At 41.7% G+C, this 27,981-nt stretch overlaps 1 protein-coding gene across 3 annotated transcripts in view; it reads right to left on the reverse strand.

Annotated features, from left to right (window-relative positions):
* LOC309824445 (transducin-like enhancer protein 4) overlaps positions 1-27,981 on the reverse strand; it is a 153,415-nt gene that overhangs the window by 51,134 nt on the left and 74,300 nt on the right. For all 3 annotated transcript variants that reach the window (XM_082657323.1, XM_082657322.1, XM_082657321.1), the window contains one exon: positions 27,635-27,651. In XM_082657323.1, the coding sequence (XP_082513449.1) occupies positions 27,635-27,651 (17 nt within the window). The remainder of the gene's footprint in view (positions 1-27,634; positions 27,652-27,981) is intronic.

The following is a 27,981-nucleotide window of genomic DNA, read 5'->3' on the forward strand; positions in this document are numbered from 1 at the left end:
TTCATGTTTATTTATGCTTATCTAAATTTCCTCCTGAGGAGATTTTAAAAGGGGGATAAAAACCATCTTTAAAGGTGATCATTTCATAACAAAAGTACCATGTCAGACCTAGAAGAACAAGCATGGAGTCAGTAGATGCATGAAGGGAGAATAGGGAAGAGAAGGAAAGAATTCTTCCTACAGATAGGGAGAAGTAAATTGGGAGTTAAACTAATGGTCTATATCAAAGGTTAGTCAACTTTTTCTGGAAAGCGCTTGACAGCAATGATTTATTAGGCTTTGCAGGCCACATAAGGTGTCTACTGCATATTGTTTGTCTTAGCTCACAGGCCGGACACACACACACACACACACACACACACACACACACACACACACACACACACACACACACACACACACACACACACACACACACACACACACACACACACACACACACACACCAGGAAATGGATTTGGCCTGTGGGCAAGAGCTTGCCCACCCCCTTAGGTCTGGTCTATATAACTGCAAGAGAATGTGCTGTATTCCCATATTTTTTATAATCTAAAGACTATCACCACAACCATCATATCAAGTTTCCGGCATTCTCTCCTCAGGGTGCACTCAACAGGAGCAGCGAGAGGAGAGAGGAGGGTCTGCGTGGTGGGATCTGCAGTTCCACCTGCGAGGCAGTGCACCACTCTCAGACGCTGGAGCATTTTAACTGTCATGATTTTAAATACAAGAGAAAGGTCATAAGCTGTCATCTAGTAACTTCAGTTATCAGTCGGCTCAGTTTCACAACTTAACTTGTGCCGAGGACACTGGACAAGAAATTGCTAGCTGACTGATTTGGAGGAGAATGGGCTGAAGTTGTCCGAACATTCTTCTCTCCCTTCCCTGATTTACTCTAGAGTGTAACAAACGACTACTGTAACAGAGGCACCCTGACAGGAATACAGGAATGTTCAAAGCTGAAAAGGACAAGGTCTTTGCCCTCAAAGCATTCTGTCCATGAAAAAGTCAGAGATAAGATAAGTACACAAGTTCCAAGGCTGCACTTAGAGACTGCACGTCAGAAGATTCTTCGGGGCCAGATGGGCTTTGGAATTTAGTATTTGGGGAATTTGAGAAAGGCAGTAAGATACATTTACTGTAGCAGGGTCTGGGATAACACCCATAATCAAACATTAGTATTTCCATAGTCAATTCTGTTGTTACCAAACAAGATACCAAAAAACAAACAAACAAACAAAACACCCCCAAAACAAAAACTCACTTTATTTCCATAAATTTTTGGATTTCAGAGTAGTGGATAGGGGAATGTGGGCCTGCCTGATCTTGCAAGAGTCTGAAAGTTCATTATACCTTTCGCTTTTGTTTAAAATAAAGTTTTAACTTAAGAAAAACCATAGAATATGATGCTTCCCCATCCAAATTAAGCAACTGCCAACTTCTGCTGCACTAGGATGGCCCCCTGTACGGAACCAGGTCTTTAACAACAGGTTACCCGAGATGCAGGTGGGGTGAATTCAAGCTAACCAAGATTTGACACTGACTAACATTTTCTTATACCACCCAAAAGTCATATAAAAATCAAATTTAAAAAATACATAAAATAATCCCGGGGCTTCCCTGGTGGCGCAGTGGTTGGGAATCTGCCTGCCAATGCGGGGGACACAGGTACGGGCCCTGGTCTGGGAAGATCCCACACGCCGCGGAGCGACTAAGCCCGTGAGCCACAACTACTGAGCCTGCGCGTCTGGAGCCTGTGCTCCGCAACAAGAGAGGCCGCAACAGTGAGAGGCCCGCGCACCGCGATGAACGGGGGCCCCCACTCGCCGCAACTGGAGAAAGCCCTCGCACAGAAACGAAGACCCAACACAGAAAAAATAAATAAGTAAATATATTAAAAAAAAAAAAACCCTAGTAGGCAGTTAATGAACCCTTGGAAAGTATGCAGCATGACTTTCTTAATAAATTACCCATCAAATCACTAAATACCTGTGGCTATCTGGCTAGAAAAGGCAATATGCTTTTAGAAGGGCCACCTTAACATGGACATTACATCTTTAATTCCCAAGAGAACATGCTCCAACACCTGATAATATGAAAGCTAGAGATCTTCTTGTGTATGTCCTATCACTTGGAGGAAAGAGTCTGTGCCCAATTGACCTTTGCTTCTGCTACAGCACCCTGTATGAAGCAAGCAATTTAACAAATACCTAAAAATCTAACAAATATACAAAAGCTATTTTCATTTGTACACCTCAACATGAAAAACAATATAACGTTTATCAGATTGGCAGATGGAGAGTTCCTTTCGCCACAGTGGTTAAAGTGTACTTAAAGACTCACTCTGACTCATCAATACATAATTTTCCCCAGATTAAATCTGAATTTTTACATGTAGACACAAGCTTGGAGAGCTCCTGGTCCAACTACTTTGATGTTAACACTAAGTAAAAAAGCAGGTGAGGGACTTGTCCGAGGTCCTGCGGCTAGTAAGAGGAGAAGCTAGGATTAGAACAAGGTCTGCAGATGGTTTCCAATTCAAGTTTGTAATGGAATTCTGCTGATAAATAAGTATGTTTACCCAAGACAATGTATACATATACAGATTAAAGCCTACATATTATTTTTGGCCTTACTATATTAGGAGCACAGAGTCAGGATTATAAGGAAACAAAGGTTCTAATCATCAAAGAGCCAGGTGCACACACATAAGTCGATGAAAGTGGTCATCCCTGGACCTAAGCGTCCTGGATCCTTGGTAAGGCTGTGCATGATTTCTTCTCTGCCTCATTTTTCACATGTCTCACAATATAGTTCACATATTTCCTACTAATTTCTATAACAGACACAGGGACTGTATACAGTATAAAACAGTTCTCTAACTTGTATAACAATTGCATCCTCACTACTTGCTTTGCTCACAAGTTACTGATTCGATACTCACCTTTATACACAAACAGGAATTCAAAAGAGAAGTTTTACTAAGAGCACCCGGTTAGGTTAATCTTTCAGTAATCTTCCCTCTGAAATTTCTGAGTTTGGTAAATGTAAGGAACCTCTTACATTGCCTACTTCTGATTCTACAAGCAAAAGACCATCCATAATTGCACTACAACTATACAGGTGTGAAATTAATGACAAAACTCAGAAGCAGGATAATTACAAGGATGCCTCATTCTGTAAACTTCTGGGATAGTACAGGCTCCAAGTAAATTTGTTTCCAGAAAAGGAAATAAAAAATTAAATCTATCACTAGTTACATATAAATTCAAAATCCAGAAGGGTCTTACAAAAAGCCTAATGAAGATATAACTATACGACAGGTTATCAGGACCTGTGATTATCAATTTAAAAAGTTCCTACCATGTCATCTTGTCCCATGCTGTTATCACAGTCCAGTACTTACAGGTAATTAAAATGAACATCTTGAAGGAAAAGGAAAGGACACCCTAAAATGAGTAAAGGCATGGAAATAACATGGACCCAATGCTGGCCCACAGCATGTGCTCCAGATGCTCTAGTGGTCTAACTACTACTATTATTTCCACTGTGGTTATTTTTCAAAAGATGCAACAAACTTAATTAATTCTAGGCGCTACAGCTGTAGCATGCAAGCAGTGTTTTGAATTAGCCAGAATACCATTTTGAGTACAAGATACCAGCGTTTACTGAGAATTGACTAGAAGCCAAGCACTTTGCAAGGCAGTTTACACACACTGTCTCATTTAATCTTGTAATAACCCAATGAAATGGATAATATTATTACTGTTGTTATTATTATTATGAAGAATCTAATTGGGAGAAAGTGAGTTAAACTTGCTAGTCTAAGAAAGACTCTGATTTGAACCTAGATCTATCCAATTTCAAACCCACCCTCCTTCCATTATACCATTGTTTGATTCATGGCTGAAGCCATCATTGTCACATGGATTTAGGGTGGGAAATGTACCTTCAAACATAGGAAGTAAATTAAACTACTGAACAAGTCTTTGATCTTAAGTCTGAGGCAGCTCCAACGTTTCACTTAGAATACCTGCAGGTATAGGAGAATAACACCTAGCTCCAATAACACACTGAGGCTTTTGCACTCTAAAGTACTGCTATTAAATATTAAATAGACAAAATACTTCATAGGGCGTATCATACAATATACCATAAACTCTGGGTTCAGAAGAACCTGAGTGGTCAAGCAATCTGATGAGAAACCTGAGGCGGAGAGAGAATAGAGGGCATGTCCAAGGTCAGATGCTGCTGCCAGATCTCCTGAACCTGGTGCTCTTTCTACTGTATCCCTAGTTGGCTTTTCCCCCCTCCTTCTATATATTTTCATTTAAAAAAAAATAAAATAAAAAACACTCAATGAGTTAGACTACTGACCCAAATAGTTTCTGTGGTAACAAAAGCAATAATTTATTTACTTTTTTTGTTGTGTCCTTTGCTAGAAAGGCCTTGGGGAGCAAAAACAGTAAAGAGTCCCGTTGGCTAGACTACCTGGAACAAACATCAGTGGCAATTAACAGACTATCAAATATGACAGTAGAATAAAATGAGCATAAAATAGTGTTCCCTTCCTGCCAGTCTACCAGGGCAGTCTAGCTTTAAGCATCTTGCATGATGCCTGTGATCCAATCAGATCAAAAGGGGCTGGTATAGGAGTCTAAGATACCACCTCTCTCACCTCACTTTAGCTCTCTAATGTAAAGCTGAGAATTCTGCTTAAAAGACAAGCAAATGACTAATCAGGATGGCACTGACATTGCTTAGTGAATGGAAGAGGGATCTTGAAAATGATTAAAGCCCCCAGTCACAAACAGCTGTTAATGACTATACACTCTGAATTTACAGGATAGCCTGATATCATGCTTTATTTTCGTTTTAAATAAAAGTGCTTTGTTAAATGTAGGATAAATGAGATTCAATTTCTATGTCTTAATTCTTTTCAAGTAGATTAACAAATCAGCACAAAAATGTTTCCGTCAAACCACGGGCCTCAATTTGGTACTCTAAAAGATATGCAGCCCTCAACTTAAGTTTCAGGTTATCCTCAATAAATTGATAGAGCACTGGGATCAAGCATTCATTCCTCTGTGATTCCCACCCAACTACCCCATCTGTTCTTTTCTAAGGTATAAGTTGTCCTTTTTGGAGGGGGAGGGGTAGCAGCAGAGGGAGGGAATGGAAGGACTGGAAAGGAAAACTCAGAACAGTCCAAAGGGGCCTCTGAGTTATGAAACACAAGAGGTCCCTCCTCAACCCTTCCTAAAGTTCCAAAAGTCAGCTGATAGGAACAACAGCCAAAACACAGAAAGCATGAGCATTTGTTTGTTCATCAATTAAGGGAGAGCAGCAAGCATAAACAGACATAAACATTATAAATGATTACAGACACTTAAGTTAGAAAGTATTATCACTAAATGCAGTGATTATAAAAAAACAAACAGGGACTTCCCTGGTGGCGCAGCGGTTTAGAATCCGCCTGCCAGTGCAGGGGACATGGGTTCAATCCCTGGTCCCGGAAGATGCCACATGCTGCAGAGCAACTAAGCCCATGCACCACAACTACTGAGCCTGCTCTCTAGAACCGTGAGCCACAACTACTGAGCCCGCGCACCACAACTACTGAAGCCTGCGTGCCTAGAGCCCGTGCTCCGCAACATGAGAAGCCCGCACACTGCAACAAAGGGTAGCTCCTGTTCTCCGTAACTAGAGAAAGCCCGCGCACAGCAACACAGACCCAACACAGCCATAGATAAATAAATAAATTTATTAAAAAATAAACAAATAAAACAAAGCAAAAACCCCACTCTTGCTTCTCCAGGAAATGACAATGATATCAAACTATAAAACCCAAATTAGGGAATTCTGTTACTGTAAGAGTATTCTTATTAACCTCCAGCCAAGTGGATGAAGATGCAAATTAAAGTCTTTGTCAGACTTTTAATCTGCATAAATTTTAATCAATCAGACAACAGATTTTGAGCTGTAAGAGGAGAAGGATACAACTGTTGGATATGAGAAATTTAACACAAAAACACACACAGGACTGTGTGATGACATTCCAAAATGCTGTGAAATAAAAATGGCCTCAAATCATCATTTTGAAGGTCCACAAAATGTGAAATATGAAAAACACACACCTCCCCCTGTGAAGAGCTTAGGACACATGACATGTGACAGGTAAGTCACACAAAGGAACACATCACAACAGCATCATTACAGATACACAAAATCAGCATCTACTGACTTTGGATTTTTGTGAATTTGACAGACAAGAAAGGTAAGAAGCTCATGTACAATTTATTAAGTGTATTTCCTAAGTGGCAGACACTTTGGTGGGTTTCCTCATACATGACTCTCATCCTCACTCTTAAAACCCTACACCAAGTAAGGTACACATCCAGATGAATTTACACGGACCCTAGGGTAGAGATGAAGAGGATGGGCTCTAGGGACTAACTTGGTTCTAATCAGCTCATCTGACAGATTACCTTCTGGGTGACCGTGGGCAAGTCATTTAGCCAGCTGAGTCCCACATTCCTCAAGCTAACTTGGAGATACTAGTAAACTCCACCTTAGTAGGAGGTTTTGATTAAACCGAAGGATGGCTACAGGACCTGGCCAGCACAGAGTAAATGCATTCTCTGTGCTGATTATTTTTATTATTATTGTCCAAGATCAAAAAGCTAGCAGGTGGCACAGTTGTCTCTAGAACCCATGACGACAGTGGTTACAAAGTGCATGTTTTCACTCTATACTAAGCTGCCTTCTAGCGATTTTCATCAACGTCCAGAAAAGCAGCAGACCACCTCTCAATTCTTCTCTGGGAAGGGAAGCCTGAGGCATGTGTCATACAAGAGGACTGCACAAGGTGAGGGCAATTAAGAGGAAGATTCCAGGGTGTTGGGCCCAGGGACAGTCAGAAGCAGGAGCCGCCAACCAGAACTGCCCAGTCTACAAAGCCATCCCTCTGAGGAAGGCAACACAGCCAGGATTGGAAGCAACTGTCAACCAGGGCTCAGAGGCAAGCACTACTCACAGGCGACAATGGCCAATCACTACAACTATATTTTGAGCCTGTGGTTTTGGTGGCTGACAGTAAGTAAAATGTAGATTATACTCTTATTTTAGGGGAAAGTTATACATGAAAAACTTTCTAGATATAAAAATAAGAGAAACTAAAATATGCAAAGTAGGGAATCAGACAGAAACATTTCATTTGGGGTGGATCCCTCCCACCTTAAAAGCAAATACTTCAGGGACTTCCCTGGTGGCACAGTGGTTAAGAATCTGCCTGCCAATGCAGGGGACTGCGATTCGAGCCCTGGTCCGGGAAGATCCCACATGCGGGGGAGCAACTAAGGCCGTGCACCACAACTACTGAGCCCGCACGCCTAGAGCCCATGCTCCGCAACAAGAGAAGCCACCACAATGAGAAGCCTGCGAACCGTGATGATGAGTAGCCCCCGATCGCCGCAACTAGAGAAAGCCTGCATGCAGCAACAAAGACCTAACGCAGCCAATAAATAAATAAATTAAATAAATTTATAAAAAGAAAAATAAATTAAAAAAAATTTTAAAAAGCAAATACTTCAATATGGACTTCTACAGAAAATAATTTGAAAAGGAAACACTTTAAAAATCATATAATATATTCCAAACGTAAACAAATATTTCTGAAATCACTTACTGCCAATCCACATATATGGATTCCAGGAGGTTAAGTAAATCGTGAAGGAAAAACCTCCAAGACTAACCCACATTATTTTGCCTTAATGAGATTGGGTTACATTCAATATTGTTTTAAGTAAGTGGGTTTTTGGTTGGGGTCTAGAAACTGTGTGGTTATAGGGATATTTTTGTTGTAGTGGTATTTGTTATAATCAGATTTGATTTCTACATCTTCCAAAACAAATGTTGTGACAACCAGAAAAAAATTTCCAGATCTTAGGCCAAACAAAACTAGCTCTTTAAAACTTTCATTGCTTGTAGGATGCAAAGACTGTACAATTCTCTCTGATATTTATTCTGAATATCAGTGATGTATCCTCTACATTTTTGAAAGCCAAAGGCACATAATTTATAGCAGTGTTTCTGAAACTGTGCCCTTTTCACTGGTTGCTGGCATTTAAGGCATGTTTTCGCACATCTTGCAACGTTCTAAGACTACCCAAATTGATTGGAATTACATTTTTAATTGAGTCCCTGGGCTGAGAGTGTTCTATACCCCACCTGCCCTCACTTGTACTTGTTTCTGTAACAGAACTCTAATTGTGGCTGTAGAAACTTTCCACTTGATCTAGACCTTCTTTTTAGGGTTTTCTGAGCTAGAGAATTGTATATTCCTTTTCCTTAACTTTTAAATAAAATAAATCTCTACAAAGAAGCAGCTGGGGTTTAGTTTTGATAACCAGAGAAATGTGAGTTTCCCAACCTGAGCTCATGTGCCCTCAAAGTGGTGTCTCAGGTAGGAGAAAGGAAAAAGAAACAAGGACTTGAGAATTCTCAGGCATAGCTGACCCCACAAAAGCTTCTTGTGCCTTCGGTGGAGATGTCACTTTTCTAAAACCAAAGGCTTGGTGATTGGTAAAAATGGGATGCCCCAAATACAGCCCCTGTGGTTCTCAGGTCCTCTCTCTCCGAGAAACAGATCATCCGGGAAGATGGCTCTAAACATCCAGAAGAAGTAATTCTCAGAAAACAGAGTCATCCGAAAGACCCCTCAAAGGCTTTGCCAGACAGGTCCTGGCCCCCACGGGCAGCTGCAATCCTATCTGCACAGGGGGCCCTCACTGCCCAGTCCCCACGGCAAGCCTGGCGGTGCCAGCACTCTCCCCAGGAGGGCGAGCACCACCCTATGTCCAGTGTGTTATCCTGCTTTCCAGAACTCTGGCCCTTCTTCCATTCCTATGAAGAAAATATGGAATTTGCTTGAACCCTGTTGGTACTGACTCCTCGAGTAATCTGAATTTGCATTCTGGGCACCCTCTCCCCACAATGGGAGGGGTTCCTCATTTTTGTAAGCTCTGGAAGACAGCTTTGTGGCAGCACACTTATCACCCCAAAAAGCATAGGCCGTATGAAATCTTCCAGGTTGACATTTTTATAGAGAAACTGAGGCTAATCTCTCTACTGGAAACACAGCAAACAGGTAGCACTCTGAGAGAATACTTCTTTTGTCAACATTCACCTCCAGGAGAGCACACTCAAACAGGGGTGGGGCACAGTCCTCCGCCTGCCCCGCGGGACCCAGGCCTGCGCGCCCCCTGCACCCCAGATGTTGCAAGTGTCCTTTTCCCCTCAGATGCACCCCTGCCAAAGCCCAGACATACCAAGACTGACTCTCACCTCGTGAGACTGCTCTGTGAACTCAGCCCGAAGAGAAGGTGCTGCAGATAAGCAGTATTACCATGCAGGGAGGTATGCTCCTTCCCCAAACAGCCAACCTTACTGACAGGGATTAGGTGCACGGGTAGTAAAATAATGAAAAGCACCGAGAATCTCGGCTGTTCGACAAGCACCCGTTGGGTATATCCTTCTCCCCAAACAATCAGAGGAACGCCGGAATTGTGACGGTTTACGATCCTGGAGGGAGAAGTCCATTTTACAGATAATCTGACATGAGAGTAAAAGAGGCTCCCTGCGAAGCGCACGGTGAAGCGCGAGCCCTGGTCCTCAGGCCACTCCTTTGGCACTCGTCAGGCTAGTTGGTCAGGCTAGTTAGCAGCTTCTCCTACCAGCAGAAGCACCCAGCCCACCACAACAGGGGAATGGCTTTTAAAGCCTGAATACGGGCTGACAGGAACCCACAAGGTTCTTCCTGTTTGGTCTCCAATTTCAACTATTATGAGTGGCAAGTGGTTCTGGCTGTGAAACATAAAAGTCACGTTTCTCAGCCGAGGTTGAACTGTCTGGAATCACAAAATCCCCTTCGGACTTAAATATGTGCTCAGATCAGGTAAAGTTAATTCTCAACCATCTGCACGTACAAGATTCATTTTGTAGGTTTTCTGCAGCAAAATTTTAATCCCAGAATAATTTCCCCCACAGCCTGGCACATTTCTAATTTGCTGCTTTCTGCTATCAGCCTGGTGTTTGCTTGTGGAATGCAAGTTAGTTTAAATATTAACCCCCCCAAAAATAAATGGAACCAAATTACTTTCAAATTATCCATACTGTACACTAAAAAAAAAGTAAGATTCATTGAGCACTTACTAAGTGTCAGGCACCTTTGAACATTTACCTTTACCACTCCCCACTGACAGAAAACAGAACAGGAGGGATGTAGCTTGCCCAAAGTCACAAAGCTGGTGAATGGCAAGAATGCAGGGTTTGAACCCGGGCCACCCCGACTCCAGAGCTTGCATTTCTAGCCAGCATCCCTGCACTGCCCTGCACCTGCGGGCTGGCTGGGGTTCACAGCGTGTCACGTGCACAGATGTGGACAGGTCCCAACACCCACCAGCTTCCCAATATTGAGAAGTGTGGTTCAAACTGAGTGTACAAAGAGCCGCACTGAGTCACCCTTTACAAGGGTGTTAATTTTAGCTTTAAGAGCACAGCAAACATGAATACTGCGCCAGTAGTGAGTGGGAAAGGAGGAGGGAAGAGATTTGTCTGTAAAACCGGTCTCTTCCAAGATATGTTCACCCTTGTGGCCCTGGCCATGGCCTGAGGGGTGCAGTGGGCCGATCTATTTGTCTTGGCCTAAGTGAATTTCTCTGGAACTCATTCCTTTCACTGGTAAGCCTTTTACTGTATTTTTGCCCAAGGTCTCTTATAATTTTGGATTCATGCTGAGTCAAGTCTGTGGAGTCTTAGTCTCTCTCACTTCTCGCTTGTTAACAATGAAAACTTCTTGCCTTACTGTCTCTCCACGTTTTCTAACTTGCATGATTTCCCCACCTCTTTCCTCCCTTGAAGACTAACCTCTGTCAGAAACATCACCTACTCGGTCACACAGATGAATTTATCCCCCACTCAGTACAGTCTTTTCAGGGATTTCTTCCGTATGAAGTTCAGATCTAGGTCCCTACACCTGATTGCCTAGTGATGAAATAAACAAAATATCACCCCACGTTGCTACCTGGGGAGCATTCGGATTGCAGTCCTTTTTAACAAATTTGCCCATGAAGTCACCCCCCACCTCCCAACTGATTACTAGTCTCTAGGACTAGAGATGCTGCAAAGATTAAAACAATCTAACATTCCCACTTTTAACATAAACTCAGTAAATTCCTATTCTTCTCCACTTTAATTCCTTAAGATTTGGTCATATGAGGTACTGGAACCAAAGAACAATTACATAAAGGTATGTCTATTCTTTCTATCACTGGTAGAGGAGGAGAGTCCGACAGATAATGTTGGAGAACAGAACACAGTGAAGAGGAAGCACCCGCCGCCTCCCTCCCTTGACACTGGGTGAAGCAGTACCGACAAAAGAACATCTTACTGATGGCACCCAGAGTGCTCTGGACCAAAACTGGAGACCAAACACAAAGACATGGCTTAACAGAACCACTCAAATACATTTTCAGTAAACTTTCCATTATCATATCACGGAAACACATTGTCCCAAAGGGTATTCAACTTCCTAAATATAGTTTCTGTCTATCCTTGCCCATGTTTTATAAACCTTTTTCTGGCCCTTACTATGTATTCCAAATCCTTTATTTGCCAGGAAGGCAAATTCTGTGACAGTTATCCACCTCCTGCATTGTGGTAAGGTTTCTGGTTGGTGTTTTTAGACAACTCCCGGAGACGTATTCAGATGAATTCTTCAGAGGGACCTTTCTCCAAAGCCCACCCACCTCCACTAACCATCTGTGCACTGAAAACACACTCTGCAGCCTTTCAGTCAATACTCAAGGAGAACGTTCACTCGGAGGCATTTTAAGGGGGGGAAATATGCATACAACTCTCATCCAAGAAGACCTATATTTTGGTTCGCGATAGGGAAAATATATGCGCAAATGAAGCCTGAGGAAGACCAAATGCAAAATGAGATCATCGAGCAGAAGGACGGTGGCTTCTCTGACACTCAATCATTTTCAGTCACACTATGTTGTCCAGTAACCTGCACTGATAAGTCCTCATGAATAAAATGCCAGCATTATCATCTGCAGCTACGTTGTTGACATGCTTTTGCTGTTTCACTAAAAATACCATTAATTTTCTGGCTTCACAACAGCTGAGCTACTCCCCATCTGAACATACAAAAGAGTATTTTGTTTAAACCAAATTAAAAGCGTTCCAGTAAATGACTTCCATTTTGCTAGCTATACTATTTTAGCATATACTGTTTTCCTTAATCCTCCCTAACTCAACGTCATGCCTGTCATCTCCCCAATCCAAAATAACTTCCATTATTAAAAAAAATTTTTTTAAGCTGGGGAGGGGGAATCCAGAAACCATTTCTGTTATAGCATTCCTGGCCAGCAACACACCTGAAGGGCATATGTACAATGTGGCTTTTTTTTTAAAGATTACAAGACATGGTGGCTTCTTAATTCTCTCACCTCTGTGAGCCAAGGTACACAAACAGCAAACTATTTTCCAGGTACCTGTAAAGAAAACAGTTCTACACACACACACCACCTTCCATTTCCCATCTAGATAAGTTCTGACATCCCCCATTTAAGTCAGAATGAAAACCACTACTACTGCCAAGCCCTCCTGGCATCTCACCACTTTATTTGTTCCCATTTGTATCTAATGCTTTTGTCAACAGTTCAACAAAAGTCAAAGCAAACAACCCACTGCAAACACTGGGGGTAACAGCAACAAGCATGAATCCTTCACAATTATCCAGCCCAGCTGCTCTGAGCTCAGTCAGGGCTGCTTTCATTTACAACAATGTCAACAAAAGGCTGAAACCCAATAACTAGATGGGTCAATACGGCCACTGTATACCCTCTGAAGGAGGAAACGCTGTGCTCCTCCTTCCCTGCTTCAGCAAACATACAGAATAATTCAGTCAGATGGACAAGTGCTTGTCTGATCATTTGTTGTGTGAATTATTCAACGACTTTCCATGTAAACTACTAAACAGGGCTCTTCAAATATTTCTGTGGCACTTCCAGCTGTCCAACCATGGAAGCACATGGAAGGGACAAAAGCAGATGAAAACAGAAATCATGACCTAAGTTACTTCCAAGTGATAATCTTTGGTCTAAGAAAGCAGAGTCTTGACAAGTAATCCTTTGAGCTCTAACTTTGCTGGGCATTGTCACTACAGGCCCACGCTTGCTTCCCTGTGGCCCAGACCGGGGTGGGTGGGGCCCAGGGGAAAGCCACTCGGCTGTTCAGGGCAACCCATGATTATGGTGCTCCACTATCTTTTACCTTCCTCAGCTTTAAAAGTTCCCCCCTGCCTTTCTCATGCACTGCGAACAGGTATGATATGCGTTTATGATTTTTAATGGAGTATTTTAAAAGCATAGTTAGGCACGTGTTAACCACCCACAAAGCATAGTTTAAAAGTACAAAGTGGGGGCTTCCCTGGTGGCGCACTGGTTGAGAATCTGCCTGCTAATGCAGGGGATACGGGTTCGAGCCCTGGTCTGGGAAGATCCCACATGCCCCAGAGCAACTAGGCCCATGAGTCACAGCTACTGAGCCTGCGCTCCGCAACAAGAGAGGCTGCGATAGTGAGAGGCCCCCGCTTGCCACAACTAGAGGAAGCCCTCGCACAGAAACGAAGACCCAACACAGCAAAAATAAATTAATTAATAAACTCCTACCCCCAACATCTTCTAAAAAAACCCAAACCCTTCTGTGTTCAACCCTCTGTTAAAAAAAAAAAAAAAAAAAAGTACAAAGCATGTAGTTAACCACCTACAAAGCATAGACTGTATTTGACAATCTCAATTTCCTGGCCTAATTTTGAATAAAATGTTGATGTTTATTTAACAAAGAATTACTTCGAGTTGTAACAGTTCCAAATCCCCACTTCCCTTTCCTTCCTCTTAAATGTACAGGCTTGTGAAATCATAGACAAACCAAACAGCTTGATAAGAGGGGCCTGACCTGGGTCCCGGCCCTCATCCTGCAGAGCCCCTCCCTCAGGACCAAGGGGATGTGCCCATCCACACCCTCTGCTTACCCGCCTGTAAACCATGAGCTGGGTACCAGGACCCTGAAATTTCCTGCCCAAAGGCTCACAGTCAGGGTCAACTCAGTTCTTTTTCCTGGAGCCTCCCAGAGGCAGACGTAACTGTTGGTGTGGGCATACCTAGACGCGAGGAGGTCACTGGGGTGTGATGAAGCTGGACGTGAGAGCTGGGGCATCTACAAGAAAATATGTGAAGGCCCACGTCATCTAGCAATGAACTCCTAAGGAGCCTGAGAACTGTAAATGCAAACCTGGCCTTTCAGAAAATTATGAAGGTCATTAACTGAATTTATAACTTTAAAATACTTAAACATATGGTAGGAGAGCCTCTATTTGTAATCTTTACCAGGCCCCACAAGGGCTAGGGGTTGGCCCAACGGCAAGGTATTGTGTACAGTCTTGGGAGCCCCAACTTTTGAGACCACTCCTACCACCAACCGTTCCACTGCAATACTGTGTATAAGAAAATCATGTGAGAATTTTTTCCCATTTGTTTTTATAGATCCACATACCTACAACAGTAATGAAAGTATGATTTTACTTCTATAAGTACTTTAAAAACACAATAAGAGTTAAAAAATGAAAAAATAAAATTCACGGATTATTCCCGTTTGCTGGGCCAGTACATACACTAGGGATAAAATAACAGAGTGCTGGAAACCTCTTCCTCTCTATATTATTTGTGTTCTCTTTCCTTTTCCAGCCTTCAAACATCCAGATTACAAAATTACTGCTTTTTTTTTTGCTGTACGTGGGCCTCTCACCGTTGTGGCCTCTCCCATTGCAGAGCTCAGGCTCCGGACCCACAGGCTCAGCAGCCATGGCTCACGGCCGCTCCGCGGCCTGTGGGATCCTCCCAGACCGGGGCACGAACCCGCATCCCCTGCATCGGCAGGCGGACTCCCAACCACAAAATTACTGCTTTTAACACACTTTGTCAAACACAGAGAAAGGAAAGAGCAGAGATTCAAACTCATTCAAACTCTTTTCCTCTCCTCACTATAGCCAGCTTACTCACTGCCATTTATTACTGTGGAATTTTCACTTCTTACCATGAGTGTATAAGAATTTTTAGTTTGGGGCATAACGAATTGTGCTCGCAAAAAACAAATACTTGTCCAGGACACAAAAAACACAAGTTGAGAATGCTACTTCCTTCTAAAAGTCTTTAATATTCCCTGTAACTGTTGTATTTCTGAGGCTGCCTTCAGGTAACAACTACAAAGTTGGTAACTTTAAAAAAGACTCTTGAAAGAAGAAAATTCCATCTGAATGGAATAGAGGGCTATTTACTGGGAGCAGCAACAAAAAACTTTGTTTTCCTCATTCAGAGAAACTACCTGAAAAGCAAGTGAGTGGGCTGCAACACCCAGCAGTCTGATGATAATATTTGAGCTCTGTGGTCCAATTGTTTCACTGATTCCCACAAAACAGAATCTGAATGAGAGTAAAAGGCACCATCAAGACTGGGAGGCTACAGAACGTTGCCACTGGCATTGCTGTTGGTGTTTGCTAAAGGTTCCCTGTTTGCATGTATTTGCACATCAGCCCTGGCAGCTTCCCGGGAACACTGCCTTCAGAAGCTAGTCCTCCAATCAGCATAGACTCGTCCTATATGCACATTTTAAGAGAACTCAGGACTAACTGGAAGCTCAAAGAAATGAAGGGGAACAATCCACTAATGTATTTTATTCTACTCAGAAGACATTATATCTCAGTTCCATACTTTAATAGGAAAACGATTTGAGGAAAGGGATTGCATCTAATCTTTACTTTGCACCCCCAATGACGCAGTGCAGGCCTATTTGCCCTCCAGCTGCCAATCGATACCTACTGACTAACTTTAAATAGTTTATTCAGACTGCATTGCTCAATTTTCAAGTTCATCTATCAATCCCAACAGGCTGCGAAGTCAGAAACCATTAAAATGATAACTTTTGCTCAGTTGTCTAACAGGAAATCAGGAAAATCAGCTACAGAGGTACAGCTGTGTCTTTTTAATATGCAAAGGAAAACATACAAATTGACAAATAGTTCTTCCTACTTAAAAGCCCCTCAATATTAATGACTATCAAGCAAATCAAATGGACTAGCATGAAGCACAGAGTTTTGCCTTAATACATTTATTAACAAAATTTCTCACCCTACAAGTTAAACATAACAGACTACATCCAACACGGGACATTTCATATCTAATATCCTTCTTTCCTCCCCAGGAAAGAGGGTCAACCCATGAGGGAGAATGGAGGCTGAGAGAAAAGGGTAGAAGGAGAAAAAAGGAAGAGAAGGAAACTGAAAATGACAAGGGTGAGCAAAATGATTTAACAAGGGAGCATCTGGCGCTGACAGGAGGAATGGAACACACGCGGTAGGTGGAGGGTGCTGCAGGCTGAGGGAGGGGTGCCTGTCTGAAAATTTTGTTGGGGGCAAGAATTGAAGACAATCCCGTTCGGAGTGGGGGAGTAACTCCTAATCGAACAATTCCAAAGTATTGTTCCCGGATGTGTCTCCATTTAGTCATAGTTTGCTCTCTTCTCCCAAGGGCAAAACTGTCACCAGCTCAGTTTAAAATTTCTCTAAATAAGGTCAGACTAGGTTACTACAAGATTTTATCAGCAAAACAGATTCCAGCCTAAGCTTCAGAAGTCTCATTCTGACAGGTCCAATATGGTTTGGTTATAATCCCTGGAGCAGGACTGGGGCTGGGGCAAAGGGTGTGGAATAACTCAGAGACCTTTCAAGTCCTGATAACTGTGGTATAAACACAAGTGATTATTTCAATTTTCTCTAAAGATTATTTTTTCAGGGTAGCCCAATAAACCCAATAATGCCCAGACTTACTAGGAAATTTTTTATTCATTTCCCCATGCACCAGAAAGTAAGCTAATAACGTCCCACTGAGAGTGCTGTCAAGCCAATCCCTGCACTGCTGGACGCACCACCGGGATAAATCTCCCTTCACTTGCTGTTCCAGCATCCACTTGAGGGCTAGGTCCTGGGGACTGCTCCAGACACAGTGTCACAGGCACAAGCCTGAGTGGCCCAATCAGTGCCAAGAAAAGAACAAACTATAAAAGATTAATTCACAGATGTTCATGCATTTCACATACACAGTGCCCCATGGCCCGTTGCTAGGGCAACGGGAGACCACCAGTGTGCGCTTTATTGGCTTTATGAAGTGTGTCTCGGGGACTAGAGTCCGAGAAATGCTGCATAATAATAGTGTGGCTTTTCTGAAGCCTTGTTTTCAGTGTTTATCCACATTTAACCTTCTGAGTTTTATAAAGAGCATCGTTATGCATAGCCTTCACCGCCCCCACCGCCACCAAACTGCCTCAACTTCCTATCTAGAAACATTAAAATGCATCTCCTGGGGGTCCACTTTGGGAAGGTCCACGTTAAAGTGCTCAACCAATTCCGCCGGCGGGGGGAGGGCCTACAACCATTTAAAAGATCGCTGTATCAGTGCCGTCAACCGTATCAACCACTTCGGAACAGTGAAGAAGCTACGAAACCAGAACACACACATGCCCCTAATTTTCTGTGCATCAGGAGGAACCTTGCTTTTGACTATCAGGGATCGGTTTTCGCCAGACGGAAGAGCAGAACCAGTGAGGTTTATCAGGCCAAAGGCTCTCCCTATCTGACAGAACGTTCTGTGATGATGGCTCTCTTCCACGCCTGCACTGCTAGGGCAGTTATGACAGACAGCCACACGCGGCTACCGAGGACTTGAAGTGTGGCCAGTGCAACAGAGAAACTAGAGTTTTAAATTTTATTTCATGTTAGCTATCTTAAATTTAACAGCTTCCTGTGGCTAGTGGCTACCATACTGGACAGCGCGGTTTTACTGGCTTACCAGACAACTACATACGTTTTGCAAAGTTCATAAAAACACTGTCTCTTCATGCTTTTAGCTTCTGCTTAATTCATAATACTCTTAACTCCAAGTAAATGTACACAGAACAGTATTCAGGACTGTGGCTGCCTCTCGCTGTGTGGTTCCTAACAGCCCCCGGTACTCGGCCTAATCAGCCTGTTTCTTTGTCCAACAGGCCCCGGGATGAAGAGTGACTTTCCTCCCTCCCCCAACTCAGGGTGGGAGGTTAAAATCACAAATGTCACAACTCTCAGAGCAGTAGCACAGATCAAGTGTTAACCTAAAGGGAAGGGGTGGGTGAAGGGGAGAATACAGGCTGTCGGGGGAGAGGGAGGATCTGGAATGAAGAGGAGAAAAATAAAGCCAGTGAATAGATCAATAGAAGCAACAGCTTACATTCAGATTCACAGGAGAAAGAACACACCGAGACAATCATTTCCTGGGAAAAGCTCAAGCCTAATGAGAATTTACTCTGCTCCTTTATGTGACAACCAGCCCTTTTGTGGCACCGGCTTCCTGACTGACAGGAACCCGGGGCCCCTTAATAGGATTTCCATATTATTTCCAACACCTGCCCAGAAGTTATTTGTTTACACTGAAGGAGGCAAGATTCTCAAATCAGACATCTGCTTCTAGTTCAGGCATATCTTAGGAAACCATCTAGAAAGCAGCTTTGTTACCATGGTGACATTTTTATTTTCCTTCTTTGGTTGGCTCAAAACATTAGCATTTCCAATTTTATTTTGTTGTTCAAAAGGCCAAATGTCGCTCAAGAAAACAGAAGTTTAAAGAAAGATAAATGAATACTCAAAAATTTCTAAAATAATTACAATGACTATAAGGAAGAATAAATAAAAATGAGGCATTATTACATTGCCTACTGGCTCTCATTGGGTGGCATCACTAACCTGTTTACCTTTCCTCCCCCTCCCCTCTCCTTTTTCCCTTAAATATCAACACTCAGCAACTTGAAAAGTACCAATTTGAGGGGGAAAAAAAAAAAAGATTCATGAATCCTTAGGGTGTGATACAATTACAAATAAGTCCATTTTCATGAAAAAGAATTCAAGCTCACCCTACAGCCATGGTGAGGGACCGGAAAGTGTAAGCTTTTCATGAACATTAGTGGTTGAAGAAGGGATGGAATAACAAACAGTGTGAGGGAAGAAAGGCAGACTGCACTTGAGTAGATTTCATGCATGTGTACTTTACTGTTTTCCTGTTAGGGGTGGGGGGAGAAGGGGACTTAGCCACCAATTACAACTATCACACATAAACAGAAATTAAAGTGACAATACCAGTAGTTGACACTTAAAATGCTTTTTTAAGTGTTAAAATGTATTACATACGGAAATATTTGGATTGGTTCTGAATAATGAATCTGATACAGTCATATTACTTATTTTGTTCAGTTTTTAGATTCAAAGTAAAACCACCAAGTATTCAAACTAAGATTTAGTTCTGATTTGCCAGATATAAGCAGCATTTAGTCTTGAAATATGACTTCATCAGTTTCATGTAACAGCAAGTTTATTTAAAAGGATCCAAAACTCTTAGAGCATGTATTAATTAGTCAGCCCTCAGCAAACTTCCTTTCCAGTCCTCTTTCATGAAGCCCGAATTCTGTTCAACCCTGTCCCAAGGCAGCTGCCATGGTAATTACTAGATATGACTCCTCTTCACGTCCAAAATTACAGCCCTTGTTAGTGGCTGGCCCCCAGGTGTACAGAGTCTTTAACCCAGAAGATATCTGAAGCACTTCAAAAGCACAATAAAACAAAATATACAAGTTGGGTAGAGTTAAGAGTTGTAGCAGAAATAATTCAAGAAACAGAGAAGTGAGGATACTGAGCATCCCCCTGGGTAATTTTATGATTTTTCCAGAGTGGGTTATAGTAAGTGTTACTATATAAGACTATAAAAAAGATTATGAACCATTCTTTCAAATAATTCTTTTGGAAGAATTATGTACATTTTGAGAAACAAATGCTTTTGAAATTCAAATGCCAGTTTAAACAAATAAATATTGAGCCCCTTTAAAATTGAAAAAAAAACCATGTTGAATAAAAACTTTATGATGTAATATTTTTGCAAGAGATGAAATGCATTCTAATTAAGAACATTAGAGACATTAAACATGGGGATGAAAATTCTGGTAACTAAGAGGTTTGGTTTATGGAGGAAAAGAATTAAACCGCCCTTGCCAAAAACCAGCTGGGGAAGGCAGGCCCCACAACCAGCTCCGCCCCTGCTAATTAATATTTGTTCTGCCTCAGTAATTGGTGGAGACAGCCCCAACCCCCATCACTAATCCATTCATGCTCACCACCTGAGGACCAGCTATGCCCTAAAGATATTTATTCATCTGTTTGACAAACAAACAATTATAACATATTTTCTGGAATTAGGGCACCTGCTACATTTCACACAGCTTACACGCCTAGAGGCAGGTATCAATTAATACTGAACAAATTACTGCATCATAAACCCATAGAACAAAATTCCTGATTATTCTGTGATAAGGTAACTCTAAATAGGAAAATACATGGCAGAAACAAATACCTCTACAACGAAATAAAAAAGCAAGCATAATGCTGAAACACTTAATTTTTTTTTTTTTTTTTTGCGGTACGCGGGCCTCTCACTGTCGTGGCCTCTCCCGTTGCGAACCACAGGTTCCGGACGCGCAGGCTCAGCGGCCATGGCTCACGGGCCCAGCCGCTCCGCGGCACGTGGGATCTTCCCGGACCGGGGCACGAACCCGTGTCCCCTGCATCGGCAGGCGGACTCTCAACCACTGCGCCACCAGGGAAGCCCTGAAACACTTAATTTTAAATTACCATCTTATTTTGGAAAATTCAAAGAGTTAAACATTAAATCCTTGAAAGGTATACTTTAGAACATTAAACTATTTCCCTACCACTCAACGCCCAAAATGAAATATAATTACCACTGTGTTTATTTGGCTAATGGTATGGCCAACTTTATTGCTGAAACATACCTTATGGTGTAAGATGTATACTGTAAAATTCATTTATAGGACAGGACTGAATAACGTAACAAAACATCTACATTCCAGATGCCTGGGAAAAAATGCCTGTAGTAGTAGCTTTGAGATCCAGGGAAGTTAAATGACTTGCCCATTGACACACAGCTGACCTAGAGGGAGAAGGGAATCCTAATTCTATTACAATTCCCTTCCTACTCACCCTTTTTTTTTTTGCGGTACGCGGGCCCCTCACTGCTGTGGCCTCTCCCACTGCGGAGCACAGGCTCCGGACGCGCAAGCCCAGCGGACATGGCTCACGGGCCCAGCTGCTCCGCAGCATGCGGGATCCTCCCGGACCGGGGCACGAACCCACGTCCCCTGCATCGGCAGGTGGACTCTCCACCACTGCGCCACCAGGGAAGCCCCTTACTCACCTTTGATTTGTCCTCCTGTACAGTTCCACCAAGAAGATAAGATTCTTGCCCTCAAGGAGCTAAGAATCTAGTGAGAGAGATCGATGCTGTGCTGGAGCACAGGGCATCTAGGACACTACACCCTTAAGGAAATAGATGTACTTAATATATTTTAAAAACCCTACTTGAAAATGTATTTTTAAAAGCCTAGCTTAAGCAATATGCATGTCTGGTAAGTGAAGCTGGACTGCAAATACATCACAGTCTGTGTATGAATGTAAAAGGATACAAATAGAATTCTATTTCTTGACGATCAGCATACATTCCTAAAAATTTTACTCCCCAATTATTGGTAAACTTCACTGAACTGTTTATCAACAACATGTACATGCAAACCTAGATGTCATTCTTCTACCTGTTCTCTCATCATAAGAAAAAGACTCTTCCTAGTATGATTCAGGAGAAAGTCCTCTTGACACCACTGGGAAGCACGCAGAGACATCCAGAATATGGGCCATTCGTAGGAAGGCTGGCCCAGGTTCTTCAACAAATCAGTGGCCCAGAAAAAATTTTAAAAGGAGGGAAACTCTTGCAAACCAGTTCTTTGAAATAATCAAAGAAGTCTGCTTATAGGCTCGATATTAGAAGCTATCAAGGAATTATTTTTATTAAGTGATTAAAGGCATTATGATAAAAGTGATTAAATGTCCATTGTTTAGAGAAATGTGTTCATTTTAGGTAATGAAGTACATAAGGGTAAAACGCATGCTGGAATTTGTTTCAGAATATTTTAGCAAAGAAAGAAAGATTAAAATGTGACTAAAAATCGATAGCTCTTATACCTTGATGTGAAGTATATGGAAGTATATGGAGGATCTTGGCACTATTATTTCTACTGCTGAGTATGTTTCAAATTTTTAATAACAAAGGATGAGACTGAGTCACCCAGAAAGCTTTCCCTTGAGGATGGCAATGGCTATGTGACCTTGGGCAAGGTCTCAACACCTCTAAACCTTTCCTCAAATGTGATATAAACAATAAATAAATAAACCTTTCCTCACCACCTACCTTCACAATGAAATCTGAACTATGAGCTATATACATGCTCAGAGATCAGCGGGGTTGACTAGGTAACTAGGGTCCACAGAGGTTAGAGTGGATAAACTGGAGTGTCCAACTCACAGCCCTTAACGGCATACCTTCTTTTCTCAGATTACTGATGACTAAGGGGAAAATAGGAGACAGTGCAAGCCCCACTACAGTTTAGTTTGTCGGTAGTGTTCGGGGTTTTTTGTTTTTTGGGGTTGTTTTTGATTATACCTTCTCTTTATAGTATATTTTATGGATTTCAACTCTAGGCCTTTGTCTTTATATATAATGTGTCCTTCTAAAGTCTATAGGCAATTAATCCCACCAAGCTTTCTCACAAAGGGTTAAGATCACAAACCTTCCTACCTCACACAGCTGTATGGGGGAAAGGAAATGAGTGTTAAAAGCGAAACTGCCTGGGCCAGTTATCCTCTCTTCTACTGGCCAACCTCTCCTCCTTCAAGTGGTTTCTTCTCTGCTTTCTCCCACACAGGACATGCGAGGGGTTAAACATATTAAAAGGCACACTCTTTTCAGACTGATATTCCTTTCCAACAGGAAAAAGAGGCAGAGGGGAACAAAAGCCAAGTCACACAGGTCACACAAGAACCTGGAACAGAAACCTTCACCATTAAGTCTTGATGTACCATGTGAAGTGGCAAACAGAAGCAATCATTCTGTTAATGCAAGCTAAAAACGCACCTTCACCTGTAACACCCAACTAATGAGGCAAAAGTGCTTTCTTGGCCCGAATCACAGACTTCAATTTGAACATAAAAGGAGCCTTAGTCTAATTCTCATTGATAAACCTTTATTGCCAACAGAGAATAACTGGAGAGACAAGAAGAAAATCACCGTATGATGTTTTAGTTATCTACACAGAATAAATACCAAAATAGAGCTATGACAGAATAAACAGGCATTGCCACAGATACAACTAATAAGCAGATCATTATGAAAACCCTTAAACAAAAACAAAGAATCCATACAGGACAGGGCTGGGGGGGGTATAGTATATATACCCACAGAAGAGCATTTAGCTTGAAAAGTATCTGTATGTAAATTTTGTTTAAAAAAGTGCACTATCCATACTTATACCAGCAAAAATTACAAAAGCTATAAAGTTCCGTATTGGTGGATTGTGTGGAAACATACTCAAATATTGCATGTGGCATTTTTAGATGTTGCAGCGCTCTGGAGATTAGTTTGGCAATGTACGAATCACTAAAAATGAGCACACTCTTTGATGAGGCATATGGCACTCTGGGGAAGACAATCCAATGAAATAATAAAAATAAAAACACCACCACTTAGAGAAAAAAAATGGACTTATGCTATATTTTACAAATAAAAAATGGCAAATCCCTCACAGCACTGACTTGAGGCTACTGCATTGAGGATAAAAAACAGGACACATAACATACACAAGAGGGACTTAGGAAGTAACAATAAGCACAGTAACACCAACTTGGGAGAGGTCATGGAGCTAATCAATAGCTGGTGATAGGCAACTCTGCCATTTATATTCAAGCTGGTCTTGATTTTGGTGGCTAGTTTTTGCTAGAAGGTGTAGACATTTGGGGTGTAATGGGACTTATTTCTCAATCTCAGATTCCTACTAAGTTTTAGGCAATCTGGCCTTCACAGCTCTGAATCATGTAGCCAATCAAGTGGAAACTGAGAGTGATGTGAGGAACCTAATGACTCCTCTTCACGAACTGGGACCTCCAGCAACTAGGAAGCTCCTGGCAGCATGTGGGAATGTCTGCTCTCTCACCACTTTGGAGCCAACCCATTTCTACCCCTCAGCCCACGGGAGGGATAGGCAGTGGAAGCTCTCATTACCTCAGAAAATGTTTCCTCGGTTTCACTTACATCCTTTCAAAAGAAACTATAGAAGAAGTTAGAAAGTCCCCACTCAGGAAGGAGTAGTAGGAACCTATTTTGGGCTTTCCACCCTATCAGCTAAGGGTGAGAGTGGACCGTGGTCTGTGTTTCCTGCCATTGTCAGCCCCAAATCCGAGGCTTACTGTGGGCACATGTATGAGGGTACTGGATGGCCAAGTAACAAGCGGGTGCCTCGGATCCTTACTTTAACAGCCCTAGAACACACACCATTCTGGTTTCTCCTCACCAAATAAAATGAGTCTTGGGCTCCTACAGTGCTTGCTCCTTTAGGTCCATGTTTACATTCTCCATCCTTGTTGAAAAATTCAGATACAGGTCTGTAAATAACAGGCTTAGGAATGAACTTGGCTACTGGAGCTATAGAAAACAAGATCAATAAAGCCAATAGCATTTGGTTTAGTGGTCACAGAACTTCCGAGAAAAGAAAAGGAAGAAAAAGCCCAACATTTTAACGAGGGAATTTCTTTCATTTTTACTTGATACCTAAAGGTAAAGCATCTTAATTACCTGAATCTTTACAGTAAGTTTAAATTTATATTTTATAAACTATTCTGAAATCTGCCCTGTTTAATAATCTGTAACGTCAAAAAAAACATTTTAAAGTGTCTCTCACAATTAAACCCATCCACAACTTTGCATAAATCAAAATTTTGCTACCATAACAAAATGTTACACTGGGGCTGTATAACATTGCCCACATCCTCATTACATGCAACACTAATTACTACCAGCAGATTCAGAATTTTCTGCACATTAGAGGCTTTTAGAGGAGCTATAAAAAATTTCAGGCACCATTAATTTAAATTTGTATTGAAATTTCCTTCTGACAGATGGCCAAAAATTACTTATTATTTAGAGTACCAGAGCTGCCTGTTTGCACATTAGAAGAGGAAAGGGAAAAATTAAAAGCAAGAAGGAAATTTATGTCACGTTCATTACCTGTTAAATGTTAAGGAGCATTATCCTGCATGAATAAATTATTTCATACAAGCCTGACTCCAGCTGCAGGCAACTGGCATGCTCCGGCTGATAAAAACCATCTCTAGTCACACAGCAGACAATCATAAAAAGCCCCTCTTAACCAGGAACCACTTACGGGAGGATGAGGACGATCGATGGAACAGCAACTTACTGCTTCTCTGAGCATCACAGAACACATTTACAAAAATCAGTGAACTATTTCACCTTGCAAAGCCACAGGACAGCCCCAAACCTGACACAACACGACTTCAAATTCAAGAACAGTACCCCCAAAAATATCTATTTATAGCTACCATTCCATAATAAATCAAGGCAAAATCATCCATCTCTATTTCCTTTTGTTTTTCCCCTGGCTTCCAAGCTATACAGATACTCACTCCCAGACTCATCCTGAATGATTATAGATGATTTCAAAATATACCCTACTCTGACGTGAGGGACTATAAAATGTAATTGACACAAAAGTGTGCACTGGAGTATAAATATTTTCACAGTCTTCTGGGAGTGGGGCATGAGAGGAGGCTTTTGTTTAGTTCACTGGCCTGCCTGAAGGTATGTATTTATCATATGAAGCAGGGAATGTTTATGTTATTGGCCTCAGAATAACTAGACAGCCTTTCCAAGGGCTGCTACCAGCAAATCTTGGTCAATGCATTTACTTACTTCTTAAGTACATATGTGTGGAATACTTACTACACTCTGATTAAGAATGCTTTTTAATTTAGGTACTGATGTTCATATTATACAACAAAGTACACAGCTGTAAATGCATAATTAAATAACTCAATGTGTGCAGTTCCAATTGTAAACGTTGACATTTCTATGGGTATGCAGATACCCTTTCAAATTACAAAGATTCTTGAAGGGTAAAATAGATACATTTTATTTTCCATCATTTAATGACTTTGGGGGAAAAAAACCCTACTTCCCTTTTATTATAAAAGGACAAGGAATAAAGAGGCATTCAAAGTGACAGCACAGGTGGTTTCAGGGGAAGATTTTAGTCTCCGTGTACATAACTTCATTAAAAACGGCAAGAGAGGACTTCCCTGGTGGCACAGTGGTTAAGAATCCGCCTGCCAATGCAGGGGACACGGGTTCGAGCCCTGGTCCGGGAAGATCCCACATGCTGCGGAGCAGCTAAGCCCCTGTGCCACAACTGTTAAGCCTGTGCTCTAGAGCCCGCGAGCCACAACTACTGAAGCCTGCGCACCTAGAGCCTGTGCTCTTCAACAAGAGGAGCCACCGCCATGAGAAGCCCGTGCACCACACCGAAGAGTAGCCCCCGCTCGCAGCAACTAGAGAAAGTCCATGCGCAGCAACGAAGAACCAAGGCAACCAAAAATAAACAAACAAACAAACAAACAAACAAACAAACTGCAAGAGATGTAACTGCCTATGCTCCAAAACATTCAACTGTTGTAAAATACGAGAAAAGGAATTGACAGCATCTGTGCTTTGGCCAATGCTTGAGAACTGCCCTTGCTTTCTAATCTATACAAAATACAACGGCATGCATAATACAATTATCCACAATACAGTAGCATATTTACATTGTGCCTGGCTCAAAAGTTACCAAGCAGTTTCATATTTTACTCATTTTCTGCTGTGGTAGCCTGTTTTTCTTGTTTGCTTACTATATAAATTCGGCACCCTTAGCATACCCCATTATGGTATTACACAAGCACATCCAAATCATTAGGCCCTAACTACTTTTCCTCTTTCCCTACAACTTCTCTATAAAGAGATAGAGAAGGTAGATAAGACAATGCAAAACCTAAGGAGAATAACTTGCTATACTGGAAACCAAGATGTCATTAAATTAAAGAAAAAAAATTCTTTCTGGTGAAGAAAAATGCTCTTAAATGTTTTGATAAAGAGTTTTGTAGGATGGAACTGTTTCCTAAAATGTTTATTTCCTTAAAAACCAATTTTTTCCCATTATTATTTATCTTATAGCCAAAGCTTAACTGAAGAAAAGCAGTTATTCTTTTTCACATGGCAAAGACATAATAAAAAGGGCAATGCAAGCCAGATCTTATAATTCAATCTTGATCTATAAATCTGATTCTGATAGAGAAATGGGACCAATATCTTAAAAAATCTCAAAAGCACAACTGAAAGCAATATAAAAATGCAGTTTACCACTATTTGGTACAGCCCACCAAATCATCCTGTAAATCTCAAAGAATCCATTACTACATTTATGAAAATCGTTGAGAGCCCCCTTTTAAGCCATTCCTTCATCTGTAATTTTGAGTCCTACCTTGATGGAATCTCTGTCTGTAGGCAAAACAGCAGCAAAGGCAGAGCAAATGGGGAGAAGAAGGAAAAAAAGAAAAGTACCAGTTAGTTTACATAAAATCATACATTTGTCAAATTTGATCTCTGCTAAATAGTAAATGGCACAGTTGTCAACTTTGCTGTAAAGTTAATTATTAATATTACTAGACCAGATCCACAAAGCGCCAATTTACCTTTGACACAATTTCAGAAACCAAAGCTGGATATTTGTGTTACTTATACTCGTTTCCGACTTTTCCACTTATAGAAGTATTTATAGACATGCCTCAGCTCTGGACCATAGCACTAAGATAACTGAATGATGAACAG

Source organism: Grampus griseus, assembly GCF_964374135.1.
Source record: "Grampus griseus genome assembly, chromosome: 6".
Lineage (NCBI taxonomy): Eukaryota > Metazoa > Chordata > Mammalia > Artiodactyla > Delphinidae > Grampus > Grampus griseus.